The following is a 16345-nucleotide window of genomic DNA, read 5'->3' as shown; positions in this document are numbered from 1 at the left end:
GGCTTTCTCTGTTGTTTTAATTTTGTTTGATGTTGCTATTATAAGTACGTACCAGTATACGTTTGTTTCTTTTTTCCCTTAAGAAATGGGAAGAGAAGGTGGAGAGGGGGTTGTAAAAGGGAATAAAGGTCTTGCACACAAAATTTATGCTTTTCTTACAAGACAAAAGGCAGAAATAGGGAAGGAGTTCACATCCTCTCCTCCTGCTAGTGAGTTTGAATTATAGCTCCTTTTTTTGGTGCTCTGAATGATCTGTTAGTAAGCATAGATTTTGGTAAGTCAAAGTGCATTTAAGCACATAAATGCATACCAAACTTTCAGTACTTGATTTGCCTCACTGAAAGCAGTGGAATGACATGCATGCTTAAATGCTCTGAAGCTTGGAAATGGTAAATATGCTAACATAGTCCTTTGAGAACAATTGACTAAAGGTGAGCATTTCTGCTCTGAAAGACTGGTGATGCTGACAGGAGATGCCATGAAGTCAGAAAGTCACATTCTGATGTGCTGAGCTTGTAAACTCGTTTTGTAAAATGAATACCTGCTTTCTTTACACATTGTTTTGGGTAGATTTTTTTTTTTTCTGTAGAAGTAATATACATTACTGGTAGGAATAATTCTTTGCTAGCAAAGGTGTCTCCAAGAGGAGTTAAAAAAATAAAACTGACAGCTGATCTAGGGTAAGTACAAGTTACAGTCAGAATCAACAAGCCTGTCACTTTCTCCTGGTAGGTAAATCTTTGACTAAGACTTTCTTCATCTTCTATGGACTGCATGCTCATAGTATATTAGCTACAATAAATGTTTCAGTAAATCCTTTCAATTAAAATATAATTTATGGTTGACTTGTGTCAGGCAGACTCATTAAAAAAAAAAATGTAATTTGTTTATGAGAGTAGAAAGGCTGCAAAAATGGCAACCTATGGAGCAATTTCTAGCAATTATTGCAAGTTTTTAGAAGTTCTGTAAAAAGAGATTTTCTGTCTTAAGTAAAGCCACTTGAAGGGGATGTCAAAATTTGTAAGTAAATACATCTTATGTATTATTTAAAATGTTATAGCTTGCACTAATTGCAAGGATTATAAAGATAGATCAGTAGTCATAGAAGTATCACGTTTTTGTTTTATTTCAAGAAGAATTTTAATTACAGGTAGGTAATATTATTTTGAGGCTTCATTTTCATATATTTCCCCTACATCCTTTTTCACCATTTAGTTCGTCTGTTCATTTTCAGTTTCCTCATGTTAATAAGCCAAGGTGCATATGATTATCTGACGTTTTGCTTTTTTGAGTTTCTATTTTTTTTGTTTATTTATTATTTTAATTTGGTTCTCTTTTATTTAATTTTATTTTTTCTTTTGTTCATTTTTTTTCAATCACTTCTATCCTTCCACTCAAATCCTCCTTTAACCCACTACTGAAATTAGAGCCATCAGCTCCTCCTCAAGACATTAGTTGCACAAGCCCCAGCTCCACTAGCATTTTGGTAAGTTGGAAACCTCCACCGGTGGAAAAGCAGAATGGCATTATCACTGCATACTCCATCAAGTACATTGGGATTGATGGAGAAGATGTCAAGCCCCATGAAATTTTGGGAATTTCCTCGGACAGTACCCAGTACCTTTTGGAACAGCTGGAAAAATGGACTGAGTACCGGATCTCTGTGACTGCTCACACTGATGTTGGACCTGGCCCAGAGAGCTTAGCAGTATTGATTCGGACAGATGAAGATGGTATGTTGCCTCCACTACATCAGTTTGCACCTCTATGACTCTGTCATCTGCTGTCTTTTGTATAGGCTAACAGTAATTTTTTCTGCTCCTCTTTTTTTTTTTTTTTTTTTTTTTTTTTTTCCCAACTATAACCAGATATTGTCACCCTTTGAGCTTTTTAATCAAAGACTGTTCTTTCTACACCATTTTTCTATTTGGTATTTTTGTATTTTTCTATCAGAAAATAATTTTTTTGCAAGTGACATGAATCTTCTGCTCCTTTGAGCCCATACATATCCTTCTTGCTCCTTCTTTAATGAAAAATAACTCTTAAGGAAAAAACTTTCTTCCTTTTCCTTGATTTTACAGTCATTGTCATTTTTAAACAGTTATGTCCATAAGCTTTTTTTCAGGTCTTGGTTTTTTGGTTGTTTGGGTTTTTTTAAACTGCTTTCTTCTTCCATATTGTGCTTTTTGATTTGTAAGTTTTTTTGGGTCGTGCTTTTTTGTTGGCTTTTTTTTTAGTTTTGTTTTTTGATCTTGGAAAACTGATGCTCCACACATTTTCTTTTCTTCCATTCTTGAAAGTGACAGAAGACAGCCTTGTAATCAGCCTCCTTTTTATCCTGAGGGAAAAAACAAACCAAAATAAAATATACAACTTGACAAACAAAAAAAAGGGGAAACTTTTTTTTTTAATCTTTTGTGGTTTTGTTATTATAGTATTATTATTTCAATGATTAAAATATCTCTTTGTACTATAATGCTTTGAATCTCAAAGCATCTTCCTTGGCTTTTGTACATTTTTACATGTTTTTCTATTTCTCTAATACTCCTTTTTCTTCCATTTTTTGCATCAGTCATGTTTTTTGATCTTTTCACCAAAAGGTAGAGCAGATTTGTTGAACATTTTCATTTGCTGAATGATTTGTATTCTTCAGAGACAACATAGTGAGTCTGCCCTTTCTTAAAAAAAAAAAGCGAAAGACATGGGTGGGACAGGTGGCTGTAATTCTCTTCTGTCCAATGATGTTGTTCCAGTTCCTAGTGGTCCTCCTCGCAAAGTCGAGGTGGAGGCTGTCAACTCCACTGCAGTTAAAGTGTCTTGGCGCTCACCTGTGCCCAATAAGCAGCACGGCCAGATTCGGGGATACCAGGTCCACTACGTCAGGATGGAAAACGGAGAGCCTAAGGGTCAGCCCATGCTGAAGGACATCATGCTGGCGGACGCACAGGTAATTGAGACACTTCATTCTTTCCTCAGTCAGAGTGAAAACATTTCATTGACCAGAGAGCAGTCCAAAACTGCCTTTTGTTGTTGAGGGTCTTTTTTCTTTCCATTTCCTAGTCTACCAGCTAGCATTTTTTGTGTCTATTTTAAAAACTTTTTTTTCAGAACACTTGCTTTTAAAGGTTCTTGGGCCAAAACCAGACACTTTGTTCTCTATTGATTTTCAGCTAAATGCTAGGCTGTGTCATTATTCTGATTCTGTTAAACCTGGAGACTTTATCTGTACTCTGAAGTTCTAAAGCATCAGGGTGATCTGATCCAGGTCAAAGTCAGTGTAGTAAACTGTGCATGGCCTGATCCACCCATCTCCTATTTCATTGCTTCAGTGGAGAGCCTAGAATCATTAGAAGCTTATGTTAGCCTGTTATTACAGTGTTTCTCTGGTTAGCTTGTATACACCTTAATACACACTTCACAAGAAATTGATGTTCTTAATGTAACTTTAGAAACCACGTAAATATCACACTTTTCATAACTAATAAAATTAGGAACTTAGTTTGAATAAGTATGTGGGTATTTATGTTGCAAAATTTCCCATCTATTTTCAAAATTATGAGATTATGAGATAATGAAAGCATCCAGTTAAAAAGCTTCTCAAACTAGGATTTTACTGTTTGAGATATACTAGTATTCTGTGAAACTTTAAAGCTTTACTCTGTAAAGCTCCTGACACTGAAGGAATCATTCTATGGAAAACTATTATCCATTAGTCAAGTCTCACTGCCAGCTCACAGTTTATGACTTGATTGACTGGAAATAAAAAGACATTATTAACCTAAATCGAAGAGTAAAATCTGTTTTGCAAGCATTTTACATGGGTAAACAAATGGGGGGTTGCCTTTTTTTTTTTTTTTTTTTCCCAGTCTTAGTTGTAAATTTGAGATTTGCAGAAATCTATTTGGAGAATAAGTCTCCTACAACTGCATTTTGCTCATCACCCTATTTGCAAAATACTGTGTATGTTTCTGGAGGACTTTGCTGCCAGTACTTACTTTCCTATTTTGGAAAACATGGTGTTCTTACAGTTTAAATTCAGTGGAGGCAAAGATTAAAGTAGATCAGGAAGTGGGAAGGGAAAGAGAAAAGGGAGAGGAGATGGAAAAGGACATGCTAGTGTGCTTTGGTTTTCCTTTTCACTAATTTTTACTTTCAGCCTCTCTGTGGTAGGAGATTAAAATGATTTTAAACCCTGGAAGTTCAGTTACTAGAGGCTAGATGAGATATTGCAGTCCAAATATCATAAAGGCAAAAGTTGTATTTCTTCTTTTGTCAAGTTTAGCTTTGACCTGCCCACTTGCCACTGTTTCAGGAAGGATAGTCAACTACTTTCTCTTCCCACTTCTTCGTGCCTATAGTACTTCTGTGATATATGTGATCAAGGCTTGTGCAGGTATGAAGACCTTGATGGTAAAATATCAGTGTGGTTTCAAGATTTAATGCATTGAATTGGTTTTGGAAACTGAAGCGTATAGCCTGGTAACATGATTTAATAAACCAGGTAGCCTTTAATTCTGCCTCAACAACTTTCAATAAAAACTATTATAAAACAGTCCTGCATGGTACAAGAGGATTCATTACTTCTTTTATTTGTCTGTGAAAGAGAAGTAGCTGGATTTTAGAGAAAATAGAGGTGGAATTAAAAATGCCTGGACTCATTTCGTTAACCAAATTTCATGTGATTCTCCATGGATAATTTGAACTGTACATGACTTTTTCAGACATCTTTCATACTAATTTTTCTATAAAGAAGAAAACTTTATCTAACCAGGCTACAAATCTCCTTCTTTCTTTTGTTTTTCCTGTCAACTTCCTTTACTGTAAATTAGTGGGAATATGATGATACTACTGAACATGTAAGTACTTTTTGACTGGAGAGAAAAACATTATGTGTTTGGATTGAGATTTTTTTTGTCTTGCTTGTTTGCTTGTAGAATTTTATGGTTTTGGTTTGGGTTAGGGATTTTTTTTTTTTTTTTTGCGCTTTCTTTGATTTTGGTTTTGGTTTTGGTTTATGTTTTGCAGGATTTTTTTTGTCATTTGCACAAATGCATGTTCCTAACATCAAAGGTTTTCTCTTACGACACCTTTTTCCTTTGCTATATATATATATATATTTTTTTTTTTTTTTAAGTTTTCCCAGAGAGAGTAGAGTTTCTGTTGCTTGCCTGTTGTGGGGTTTAGCATGATGCCAAAATGTACAGCACTGATTTGTGTTTTCATCTTTTTGATGGCTGTCACTAACTTTGCCTCACAATTTTTTCTTTACAAGGTGCTAGAAAAATAAAACAGAAGTGGTTCAGAGTTACATACCAATAGTTGTATTTTTCTGTATTCATTTTAAGGTTAATTTTTTTGTGTGTAACTGAAAATAGAAGTTGGTTGTGTTTTCTTTTGGATAAAATAAATACATGCTGTCAAGAAAGGCCGATGACCTGCAGTGTTTATTCCTAAGTAATAATGTTTGCTGTATCCAAATCACACTTTCGAACACTACATGCAGTCATAGCTCTTACACCATGAAGCAATGGTTGTTTTAGATGAGGCTAATACCTTCATAGGTCTTTCTGTTTTGTGGCTTTGTGGGGGATTTTTTGCCTTTTACAGTTTAATTCTGGTAGTACCAGGTGCAGTTTTCTTATGGAAGATATGAAGTCTTTCATACTGATTTAGGCCTTAAAGTTCAATTCAGTTCTGGGATAGAATCTAAGGAGATCTTTTGATAGTAGATTGTTACGTGTTGTTTCATTTTGTTGTTTGGGTTTTTTTTTTTTAATTTAAGCTATTTTGCCCAGTCATTCTGATCATTATCTAACTATTTTTATATTGCTAATAACTGACTGTAAATACAATGTTAAATTTTAATCACATCTTTACTAAGCTCATATCCAGTATCTTGAAAAATCCATATGCTATGAATACTCTGGCCCTTGATTTTTTTATTAACTCTTCAAGGCTGTTTCTGAGGGATGTGTGATTGCACATTTGCTATTTATATGATGTATAAATACACCATCCCTCTGGCAGCATAGAAATCTAGTGCAAGTTCATTCAGGCATATGAAAATACAAAGGCATAGTCCAGTGGTTACAGGCTGGAAGTTGGGGGCTCTGAGCCTGTCAGACCTCCAAATACTGTCTCTTTTTATTTGCATATAAGACTTATTTATATTATGAGTGTCAAAACTTACTTCTCCTGCTGTCCTTGTAGCAGGACATAAGTTTAGTTCATTTCTTGTACACCGCTCAGCATCTTCTGTGTGCACATACGTGGGCGCGCACATGTGAAAAGATACCCCTCTTGCTCTAATATTTACAGCTTGATGTCATTGCTGTTACTTTGCTCTAGCTGAAGAGCTACCTGTTTTGTAGCTGCTGTCATCTGAAGGCAGTCAGATCTGTCCTCTAACCAGATTTTTAGTGGTGTTTTACATAGTTCTTTTAGACCTGAAGGGGTAGCTGTTTTATGAAGTCCTTTCAGAAATTAAGAAATGCAGTCTACCCAGCGACACAGGATGCAATGGAAGTGTTCTGGAAGTAACAAAGCTTTTTTGTTCAGCTAAACCATCATTACTTATAAAGTGTGCATGTAAATGCAACATTTTTCTTATTTTAGAACTATATCAGTGATATCCTGTTAATGACTAAGTTAAACTGAGTTTCTCGTGTTTCACATGTGCATGTGTTTCACAATGTCTGTAGTATTCCTCAGGCAAGGTATTTAAGATTTTTTTTTCACTGTTGACACCACTGTGCCTTTGGTGTTTTGCTATAAACTACCTGAGGCATACTGTTTAGATGTGTGCTGTCCTTTATTGCTTAAGTGAAATGTTTTGCATTATCAAGTATTTCATCCAGTACAGTCTGTTGGTGCACTCTGGCTTGCTATCACTGCCAGTAGCTCAAAAGTGTAATATGAATGTGGTTTCTAAAAGATTCTGCATTCTTCTGGCAAACAGCCTATTTTTAATTAATTGTTCTTATTTTATTTTATTTTATCTTAGGAAATGATAGTTTCTGGCCTTCAGCCTGAAACCACATACTCTTTCACTGTGACAGCCTATACAACTAAAGGTGACGGAGCACGCAGCAAACCCAAACTTGTATCTACTACTGGTGCAGGTAATACTGATAAACAAATTGAGCTCTAAATTAATCCTTTGACTTTTTCTGCTACTGTTTTTTTCCTTAGATGTCTTCTGTTGTGTGAAAAGTGTTTCTAGGACATAGGATTTTCTGTTTCAGTATTTAGATCTTCATTTATTTAGATAAAAAGAGCCAGTGACTCCCTTTGTCCCTTTCTTTGTTCCAGATGAGGTTAGTTAATAGTTTTGAGTAGCTCTTGCACTATTATTGGTGTCCTCTTTGAGAGGGAAAAATAGAAATTCGGAGCTGAGAAAGATATTTGAAAAACTTGCAAAGGGCTTTCATGACCTTCATGAAAGTAGCAGCACTGCCAGTAAAACATCAAAAGAACCTGTCTGTATGATTTTCACAACTTATCTCAGAAGAATGAAATTATTAAAGCGGAGAATTGGAAAACACAATGAAGTTCTATCCTGTGAAACCCTGAAGCCTATATTGGTTCAGGGGTAATTTAAGTAATAAACTGGGGCAAAATACACCCCGCCACTGTGTTCAGTCTGTGCTTGATCTCAGGTGGTACTAAATCCTGGATATCTTGACTGCATAATCCATATTAACACAGATGGGATGAACCAGACTGCTTTTAGATGAGGAACATTTTTTTTTTTAATTTTTTTTTTTAATGTTTAACTGTGGCACAGCTTAACCAATTGATGCCACCACAGGTTTAGTGTGATGCTTACCTACAGGTGTTCACAATCTGTAGGCATTGTGTTCATTTTCAGGAGTTTGTAGTGTAGCCATTAAGAATATTCTATTACAATCACATGTAGCACCATTACAAGCTCTCTGAATAACAGTGTATTGTTTATGCTAATAGATAAAATCCAAAAGGCATATATATTTTATTTATTGTGATTGATTCAATTTTTAAAACAATCACTAAATCCAGAACATATCTTGTATTATTAAACCATCTATATCCTTTTCTTGTTAGGTTCCTGAAAAAAACCCAGTCTTGGTGGCTACATGCACAATGTTTCATTTCAGATCTTAGAATACATTCTAGTCGTTACTCTTGGCTATTGCTGAGACTTACTGTGTAACTTCTTATCTTTCCTGAATTCTCATACTTTAAGAAAAAGATTGATATGTATTGATATGGAATGTATTGGAATTTGATTTAAGAAAAAAGGTACTTGATCCATTATTCTTTTAAAGTTCAATTCCCAATTTAAATAAGCACCATTATATAAATTATGATTTTATTAGTTCCTAGATATAAAAATAGGTTATGCAAATATGCTTGCAAAACTTAAAGTTTCGCTGCATTTAGTACTTATTGACTCTTCATGTGTCATTCTACTAAGATCTCTGATGCTTTCACTTAAAAAAGACGGAACAAATACTATATCCCATATAAATTTGACTGAAGAGCAACAGAAAATAAGAGGCATGTCTATAAATATAATGCATATTACACTATTCTTGTCATTTGCTTAACCCTGTGAACAAATAATGCTTGTTCCTGGGATTAAGGGCAAGTTACCATTTTGCTCCTTCTTACATGCCAGACTGTATGAAACCTCTTCACTTGGTGTTACAGCTTGCTGTGTTTGGGCTGTTTTTGTTAGAAAAATTTGTATGCAGATTTCTGAAAAAAGAGACATTGAGTATTGTCAGTAGCAGGTGCTTCCTGCTCACTTTCTGTGAGAATGCATCACCACAATGGAAGGAATGATGCATTAAAACCAAAGGGTTGTAGATCTGTAATGCAGTCTCCTCTTTACTTTGAGTTTTCATTTGACTTTTTTTCCTAGAAAGATGCTATTGGAATACTGCAATAAAGAAAATAAAGGATCTGACTTTCTAGTCTAACTTTTAAATTTTGAATGAGATTGACTGAGATTATGTCTGTAAGAGATATGAAAGGAGAATAGATGTCTACACATTTATCAGAGAAGCTATCTGTAAAGTATTCAGGCAATAAGTAACTATTCAACTGTCCAGTTAGTGATACAAAAGCGTAATTTACATTTTAGGCAGGAGGGATTCACCAAACATAACTAAGCCTACAATATGGTAACTCAGTAAAGTCACTGAATGCTGTTGGCATTTTCATTCAAGAGTGTACTTGTGTCTTATGTTCGGTCTCCTTTCCTCAGTATTGAAATCAGATGGAATAAAAACTGTTACTGAACATTTCTAAATCAAGGTACTTATTAAATTACTCAGGGCAGAAGTTATAAAATGTGTGATTAACACAACCTTGATAAAAAATGAAAACTTACTATCATACAACTTTTATTGAAGATTTTAATCAGACCTTTAATTTCTGTGTCTTCTACAGTAGTAGAAGAAAATTATAGGAGAATAGCTTGTCCATTACTTGTCATTTGTTCTCATACTGGACAGAAGTCTTGAAAGACAGATTTCAGCTAAAAAAAGAAAGTTTATATTGAAGCTGTGGTGTACTTTATAGCAACAGAAGCTACTTCAGGTAATTTGGCAAAGGCAGCTTGTGTGAGCTTTTGCTAGTAGTGGCAAGCCATTGCAGCAGTAGTCTGTGGCAAAGGGGTGTGTGAGAGATGTCTTGCTATGTACTAATGGAAGAAGATTTCACTAGATCAGAGGATGTATTTTATTTTATGGACAATTTCACTTCTTTTAGGCTCATGGAAAATTCAGGTTATTATCAGAAATTTCTAGACAGAGCTATTTGGTGACACAGCTGTATATATGACTGCACAGAATCCTGTCATTTGTCCTAAAAGACTGTAATAATCATAAGTAAATCATACTGAAAATAAATGTTAACTGAAAGCTGTCTAGAAATAAAAAATAAATATACCTGCTTTGCAACATAAGATAGGCTTTATGGTATTAAAAAAAAAAGTGATCATTGTTATTTACTATTAGTTACAGGGTATTTTATTGGATAAGCAAACTTACTAATTCCCTGGTTTTGATCAAGGGCAAGTATTTGTTTCTTCCTTTCTTTGTAGTTACTACAGAGGTTAAATGTAGTTCTGATTATGAAGTCTGCCACAAGAACAAAAAAAAAAAGGCAATTTATTACAGCAATGATTTAGTTATACCTTCCAGTAATCTCTCCTCTAGGAAGCTGAAGGAGTATTAGTAGATAAAGTATTCTTTCCTCTGCTACACTGGTGCCAGTAATAGTTAGAATGCAGAGAAAAATAGGACCTGCAAAAGGCCTTCACCGCCTTCTCTTTGTTCCATAAAGACTTCTAGTTATCAATGAGGAAAAGTCAGAACTAACAAGAGAGAAATTCTTTATACAGCAGAAAGTTTGAGAAAACACTCCAAGATTTCACAGTAATGCTGCCGGGTGAACTCAACATTTAAAATTAAAGATACTTGGAAAATTTATATAAAACCTACCTATAGTTCTTATGAAATTGGAAGCAATGTCATGACTTATGACAGATGTAAAGAGGAATGAGCTTACTAAATGCAGAATTCTCTTCAAGGAATGCTGTTCTTCCCTCCTTATTCCTAATTCTTTATGGAACGGTAGTTAGACCTTCTGACAATAACAATATGATTTCCTGGGTGCCTGAGAACTGAAGATAAATAATAAAATCTATTGAAGTGTTTAAATACAGGAACCAGAGCTCACAATGCAGTAGTTTCAGTCACATGGGAAGGCTTTGAATGCAGATGAAACTAATTAGTCTTTGTTGAAGACTGTGTTGTCATTGCAGTGCTCCTTCTGGTCTCTTGACCTGTCAGGCATTGGTATGGAATGAAAACCAAATTTCTAAATAGTTATGGATATATTTCATTATCAAATTAATAACTGTAACAAAAATAAACTTTTTTGAAGTACAAGTATTAATGAAAAGATAAATGTATACAAATGGATGTTAAGAAATTAAAATTAATTAATTAATTAAATGGAAACTGTAAGTGAGAATTCATATTGGGACTCCAAAAATGTACACTGTGTAATTTTATAATGGTATTTCTGGCTTGATTAGGACTGATTCAGTCTTCTCTGGACTAATTAAATTCAATTCCTCCTCAATGTCCACACCACACTAGCAGTCTGAACTTCCATAAAAGACAAATCACCAGTTTGGACTAAGGGTCCTAATTAAGATTCTGACCGTGTGTAGTGTATCGGTTAAGAAGACCTACAAATTTAGCCTTCTTCAAAAGAAATCCAGTTCATGTGCATGAAAACCACTCTGGAAAATGAATCATGTGATAAGCCATGCTGGAAAATATTAAATTCCAAACTTCACTACCTCTCCACACTGAAACAGTGGAGGTGGAAGTGATTTGTGTGTGGAAACTAGAATGAAGGTGTCTATCATGTATAGTAATGATTTTTTAGAGGAAGGTTGTTCCGACTTCTGCCACATTTTAACTATTAATGATAAAATTTATGTTAAACTTACCTAGAAACTTGTTATTTCTTCATTAATTATTTTCCCATTTACAGGAAAATGCCTTGGATTAAATACATGAAAACTTATGAAAGTTTTTTTTTTTTGGTTTGTTTGTTTGTTTGTTTGTTTGTTTTTGTTGTTTTTTTTTTGTTTGTTTGTTTTTGTTTTTGTTTTTGTTTTTGTTTTTTTTTTTTTTGCAAACAAGGATTTGTGAGACAGGACCATTCATAAGACTTTTGTTGGAAGTTTTACTTCTTGATTTGTGTTCCTAGATCCTGTGCCTCTGAATGTGCTCTGTATTTAGAAATAATGGTAAGACTGTATGACTAAATAGTGTAGGAGCCAGACACTATGTCTTCATTAGGACAGTAATATTTGGAACTAAGAGTGAGGAAAGAGAAAATATATTCGTATTCCTGTTAAAACTATCCTCAAGAATTGTATGTGCAATTGTGTTTGTATCTATCCTCTTTAAATAACGTTGTGCTACAGTTCCAGGCAAACCTCGGCTTGTGATTAGCCACACACAGATGAACACGGCTCTAATTCAGTGGCATCCTCCTGTGGAAACTTTTGGCCCGCTGCAGGGTTATCGCCTGAAGTTTGGTCGCAAAGACATGGATACTTTAACGACCATGGAGTTCTCAGAGAAGGAAGATCACTTCACGGCCACAGACATTCACAAAGGAGCTTCTTATGTCTTCAGGCTCTCAGCTAGAAATAAAGTGGGCTTTGGGGAGGAGATGGTTAAAGAGATTTCTGTTCCTGAAGAGGTACCCAGTGGATTTCCCCAAAATCTCCACTCAGAAAGCTCTACTTCTACATCAGTTCAATTAACTTGGCAGATGCCACTCTTGGCAGAAAGAAATGGCATTATCACCAAATATACCATCTTGTACAGAGATATCAATGTTGCTTACCAGCCAGTTGAACTCCCTGTTGTTCCTGCTGATACCACTATGACACTTTCTGGCTTAAAACCAGATACCACTTATGATGTAAAAGTACGTGCCCACACAAGCAAAGGGCCTGGTCCATATAGTCCAAGTGTCCAGTTCAGGACACTACCCGTGGATCAAGGTAGGATTTGTCTGCTTATGGCGTTGACCTTTAAAGGAGTATCGGTCTTTGGATATCAGTGTTTTTGAAGGTGTAAATAAAACTGACCGGCCCATTCATAAAAATAGGTTCATCAATCACAAAAGGTAAAGTATATAAATCTTAATATGTTTTGGATGCCTTAGAATTCAGTTGTCCCTTGCCAAGCAAGTTCTGGCTAACTTCTTCACAATATGTTCAGGTAAGGAAAATGTGTGTATTGGGTTGTCACTAGATGAGAGTGAGAATGAGTTTAAATGTGGTATTTAAATATGAACAAGCAGGTAGGAGAATTGAATCCTTGTTGATTTTTGACCTAAATGTAAAGCTAATACTCCCAAGTACCAGTGGAATAGGATAAGATCTGGCTCCAAGATGTTGTTTATATACATTGTTCCCTTTTTTTCCAGCAGTGTTTGCAAAAAATTTTCATGTTAAAGCAGTCATGAAGACTTCTGTTTTGCTCTCCTGGGAAATTCCAGAAAACTACAATTCAGCTTTGCCTTTCAAAGTAAGTTACTTTGCATTTGTACAAGAGAAAATAGCAGAAACTAGACAATGTATTTACCGGATTAAGTAGCTTACTAAACATGTATCATGAACATGTACTGGGAGTATCGCTGTTTCTGAGAATGCTAAGTTTTCATTCAACACTTACAGTATTTTAAAGAAAACAGTGAAAGAAAATAAAAATTTTCTTTTTTTTCTAGTCCTTTCCATAGCAAATGCAATTGAGTACCATTTTGGGTTTTGTCTCCTCCATGTACAGCAGCACATTTTTCATTTGCAATTCTTTTACTCCCCTAGCTTTAGCTAAAGCTGTAGCTTGATCCAGATACAGAGACTCAGTGTAACATGCAGTCTGCCTGAAATGTCTTTTGCTTCAATCTTAATCACTTGTGTCTTCTCAGGCAATGGCAAGTAAAGAGCATTAGTATTTTAGGAACTAAATGGTACAAAAACCTTTCTAAATACAAACTATGAATGAAAAAGTCAAGATACTTTTAACAAGAGTACCTTGCTATAAATTCTGGATTCGATGAAAGCTGCTTACTTTGAAAAAGTGAAATTGGATTTCAGGAGTGTTTGCATTGTTTTATATTAATGTAGTACTTCTTTTTTTCCCCCTGAAAGTGAGACGTTTACTTGCAGTAGTGAATTCAGTACTGTTTTATACCCTAAAATGCCCAAATAAATTTAAATTTATTTATTATTTAAATTTATGGGTAAGTTGATTCCTGAATTCAGTGTGACAGCATCATTTGCCTTCTCCTAGTAACCAAAACTACCTTTGTGTATTAACTTAGATCCTTTATGATGATGGAAAGATGGAGGTTGATGGACGTGCTACTCAAAAGCTGATCACAAACTTGAAGCCGGAGACGTCATATTCGTTTGTTCTGACGAACAGAGGGAATAGTGCTGGGGGCCTCCAGCACAGAGTGACCGCAAAGACCGCGCCAGATGTGCTTCGCACAAAGCCAGTCTTCATCGGAAAGACCAACCTAGATGGCATGATAACTGTAGAACTTCCAGAAGTACCCTCAAATGAGAATATAAAGTGAGTGAATGAATGACATACCATTGTTTTCAACTCCAGAGGGATGATCATTCTAACTCTTGAGGGTGGACCATGGCTTTATTCCTTATAATAGTACAGAGACTACAGTACTCTGCAGTGGTATTTGACTTAATATCAGTGTAATATTTGATATGGCAAACTGGGAGGTGCTGTTGACTCTCTCAAGGAATACAGGGCCTTACAGAGGGATATAGATAGGTTGGAACACTGTGCAGACATAAATGGCATGAAAATTAAGAACAAATCCCAAACTCTGATGAGTCATGGATCCATGAGTGCATCCAACAGAGGGCAACAAAGCTGATGGAAGAACTGAAAGGAATATCCTGTAAGAAGCTGCTGAGGGCTTTGAGCTTGTCTGGTTTGGAGAATAGAAGGCTAAGGGCTGACCTCCTTGCTCTCTGCAGGTTCCTGAGGAGGGGAAGTAAAGAGGGAGCTGCTGATCTCTTCTTCCTGAGATCCATTTATAGAACATGAGGCAATGCCTCAGAGCTGCATCAGGGGAGGTTCAGATGTATTAGGAAGCATGTAGCCCTGGTTTTGTGCCTGAGATGTTTTGGTTTTCTGAGGTTCTTTTCCCAGGGAATTTTCTGTGAACAGGAGAAATGTTTTTATAAACTGTACTATGTTGTTCATTCCTTTTCCTAGGAAGGGACTACTTCTTGATGTTCCTCTGGTCTGACGAGTGTGAGTGAAGAAGTTTGCCTTTGTGTCACCAATCAAATTGGTCTTTGTAAAATAGTATATAAGAGAGACACGTCCCAAAAATAAAGGAGTCATTTCAGCCTTCTGAAGCTCAGAGTCTGTATCATTGTGGTATAAAACAGGGTCAGAAGCATTTGTTTACTATGAGTGTTTTCAAACTGGGAGAGACTTCCTAGTCAGGCAGTTAATGTCCCAATCATGTCAGTGTTTAAGAGGTTTTTAGATGATGCCCTTAATTTGTTTTAACTTTTGGTCAGCTCTGAAGTGATGAGATAATAGGAATAGATGATCACTGTATGTCAGTTTCAACTAGAACTCTAAAGTTTGTCACATAGCCACATATGTAAGACTTGTATGGAGACTTGTCCTTCAGTTTGCAGATTTTTCTCAGAGTACTTTTATGTTTCATCATGGATTGTAAAATGAGGGATGCGAAAAACCAGTTATATTTTGAACAAGGTATCATCTCAAAAAGAATTAATAACTCAATGCATAGCTACCCTGCTGTAGCTCCTTGAAGTACTCAAATTCAGTCACTCAAGAATTATGTGGAGTTTTAAAGAATTTGTACTGAACTTAAATTAATTCAGGTTAATTAATTCTGATGGTTTTTATCAGGATAAAAATATCTTGTCCTCTCCACTGGTCTCGGAAAGAAAACAAGAGATTTTGCTAGAAAAATCGCAAGTTTTCTAGAGGTTACATAGATTTTGGAAGGGAACAGGTGGTGTGGAAATTAAACAGCAGAAACAGGTCTAAATACCTGAGAGCACATGGTTAGCAGGGATTAGAAAGGTTAGACAATAAAGATTGGCTAGGAAAACATGAAGCATGATACAATCAATGAGTGTTATTGTTCTTATAGTGATTCTTGTTGATCTGTAAGGTTCCCATATGTAATGTAAAGGAAATGGGGAGGAAAATGAGCCAGTCATTAAATGATGGGGATTCAAGTTGTCCTCTCCCTGGTGGATTTTTACAGCTTTTTAGAATGCTGCCCCCTTTTTCATTACTGACTGAAGATTTTGAGGCAGGTAAGGTCAAGAAATAAACGACTTTGAAACATTAAAAGGATGAAAAACTGAAAAATGTAGTCATTATCATTAGATTGAGTAAGAAGCAGTCAGTAACAAATGCAGCTAAGGAAGACTGAAGATGGAATGAGTCAAAAAAGATTTATGAGGCATGGCATTCACAAAGAGAAAAATGTGCAGGATAGCTGATCAAACAGTAGTAGGAGATAGCTCTGGAATAAAAGACAATTCTCTTCTTTTTATATAGTGTAAAAAAGTTAAAGAGGCTAAGTGACATCAGAAAAGGGTCCAACTGCCAATTTTTAAAATAATGTATCTCCTACTTATACATCTGTCTTCTAAGAAGATTTGATCCGGTTTGATAAAGTAAAACACAACAATAAAGATTGACTTGACTCTTAGAGCAGGCATACCAAAGCAATT

General features: G+C 35.4%; 1 protein-coding gene across 1 annotated transcript in view; it reads left to right on the top strand.

Annotated features, from left to right (window-relative positions):
- The window catches only part of PTPRD (protein tyrosine phosphatase receptor type D), a 366236-nt gene that overhangs the window by 244184 nt on the left and 105707 nt on the right, over nt 1-16345 (top strand). The window contains exons 11-16 of the mRNA XM_083884531.1: nt 1428-1733; nt 2754-2947; nt 7004-7121; nt 11996-12583; nt 13015-13112; nt 13909-14162. Coding sequence (XP_083740657.1) covers nt 1428-1733; nt 2754-2947; nt 7004-7121; nt 11996-12583; nt 13015-13112; nt 13909-14162 — 1558 coding nt within the window. The remainder of the gene's footprint in view (nt 1-1427; nt 1734-2753; nt 2948-7003; nt 7122-11995; nt 12584-13014; nt 13113-13908; nt 14163-16345) is intronic.

The sequence above is a fragment of the Zosterops lateralis genome (genome assembly GCF_965231275.1).
Source record: "Zosterops lateralis genome assembly, chromosome: Z".
Lineage (NCBI taxonomy): Eukaryota > Metazoa > Chordata > Aves > Passeriformes > Zosteropidae > Zosterops > Zosterops lateralis.
The sequence above is the reverse complement of the archived record's forward strand: the minus strand, read 5'-3'. Positions and strand labels throughout refer to the sequence as shown.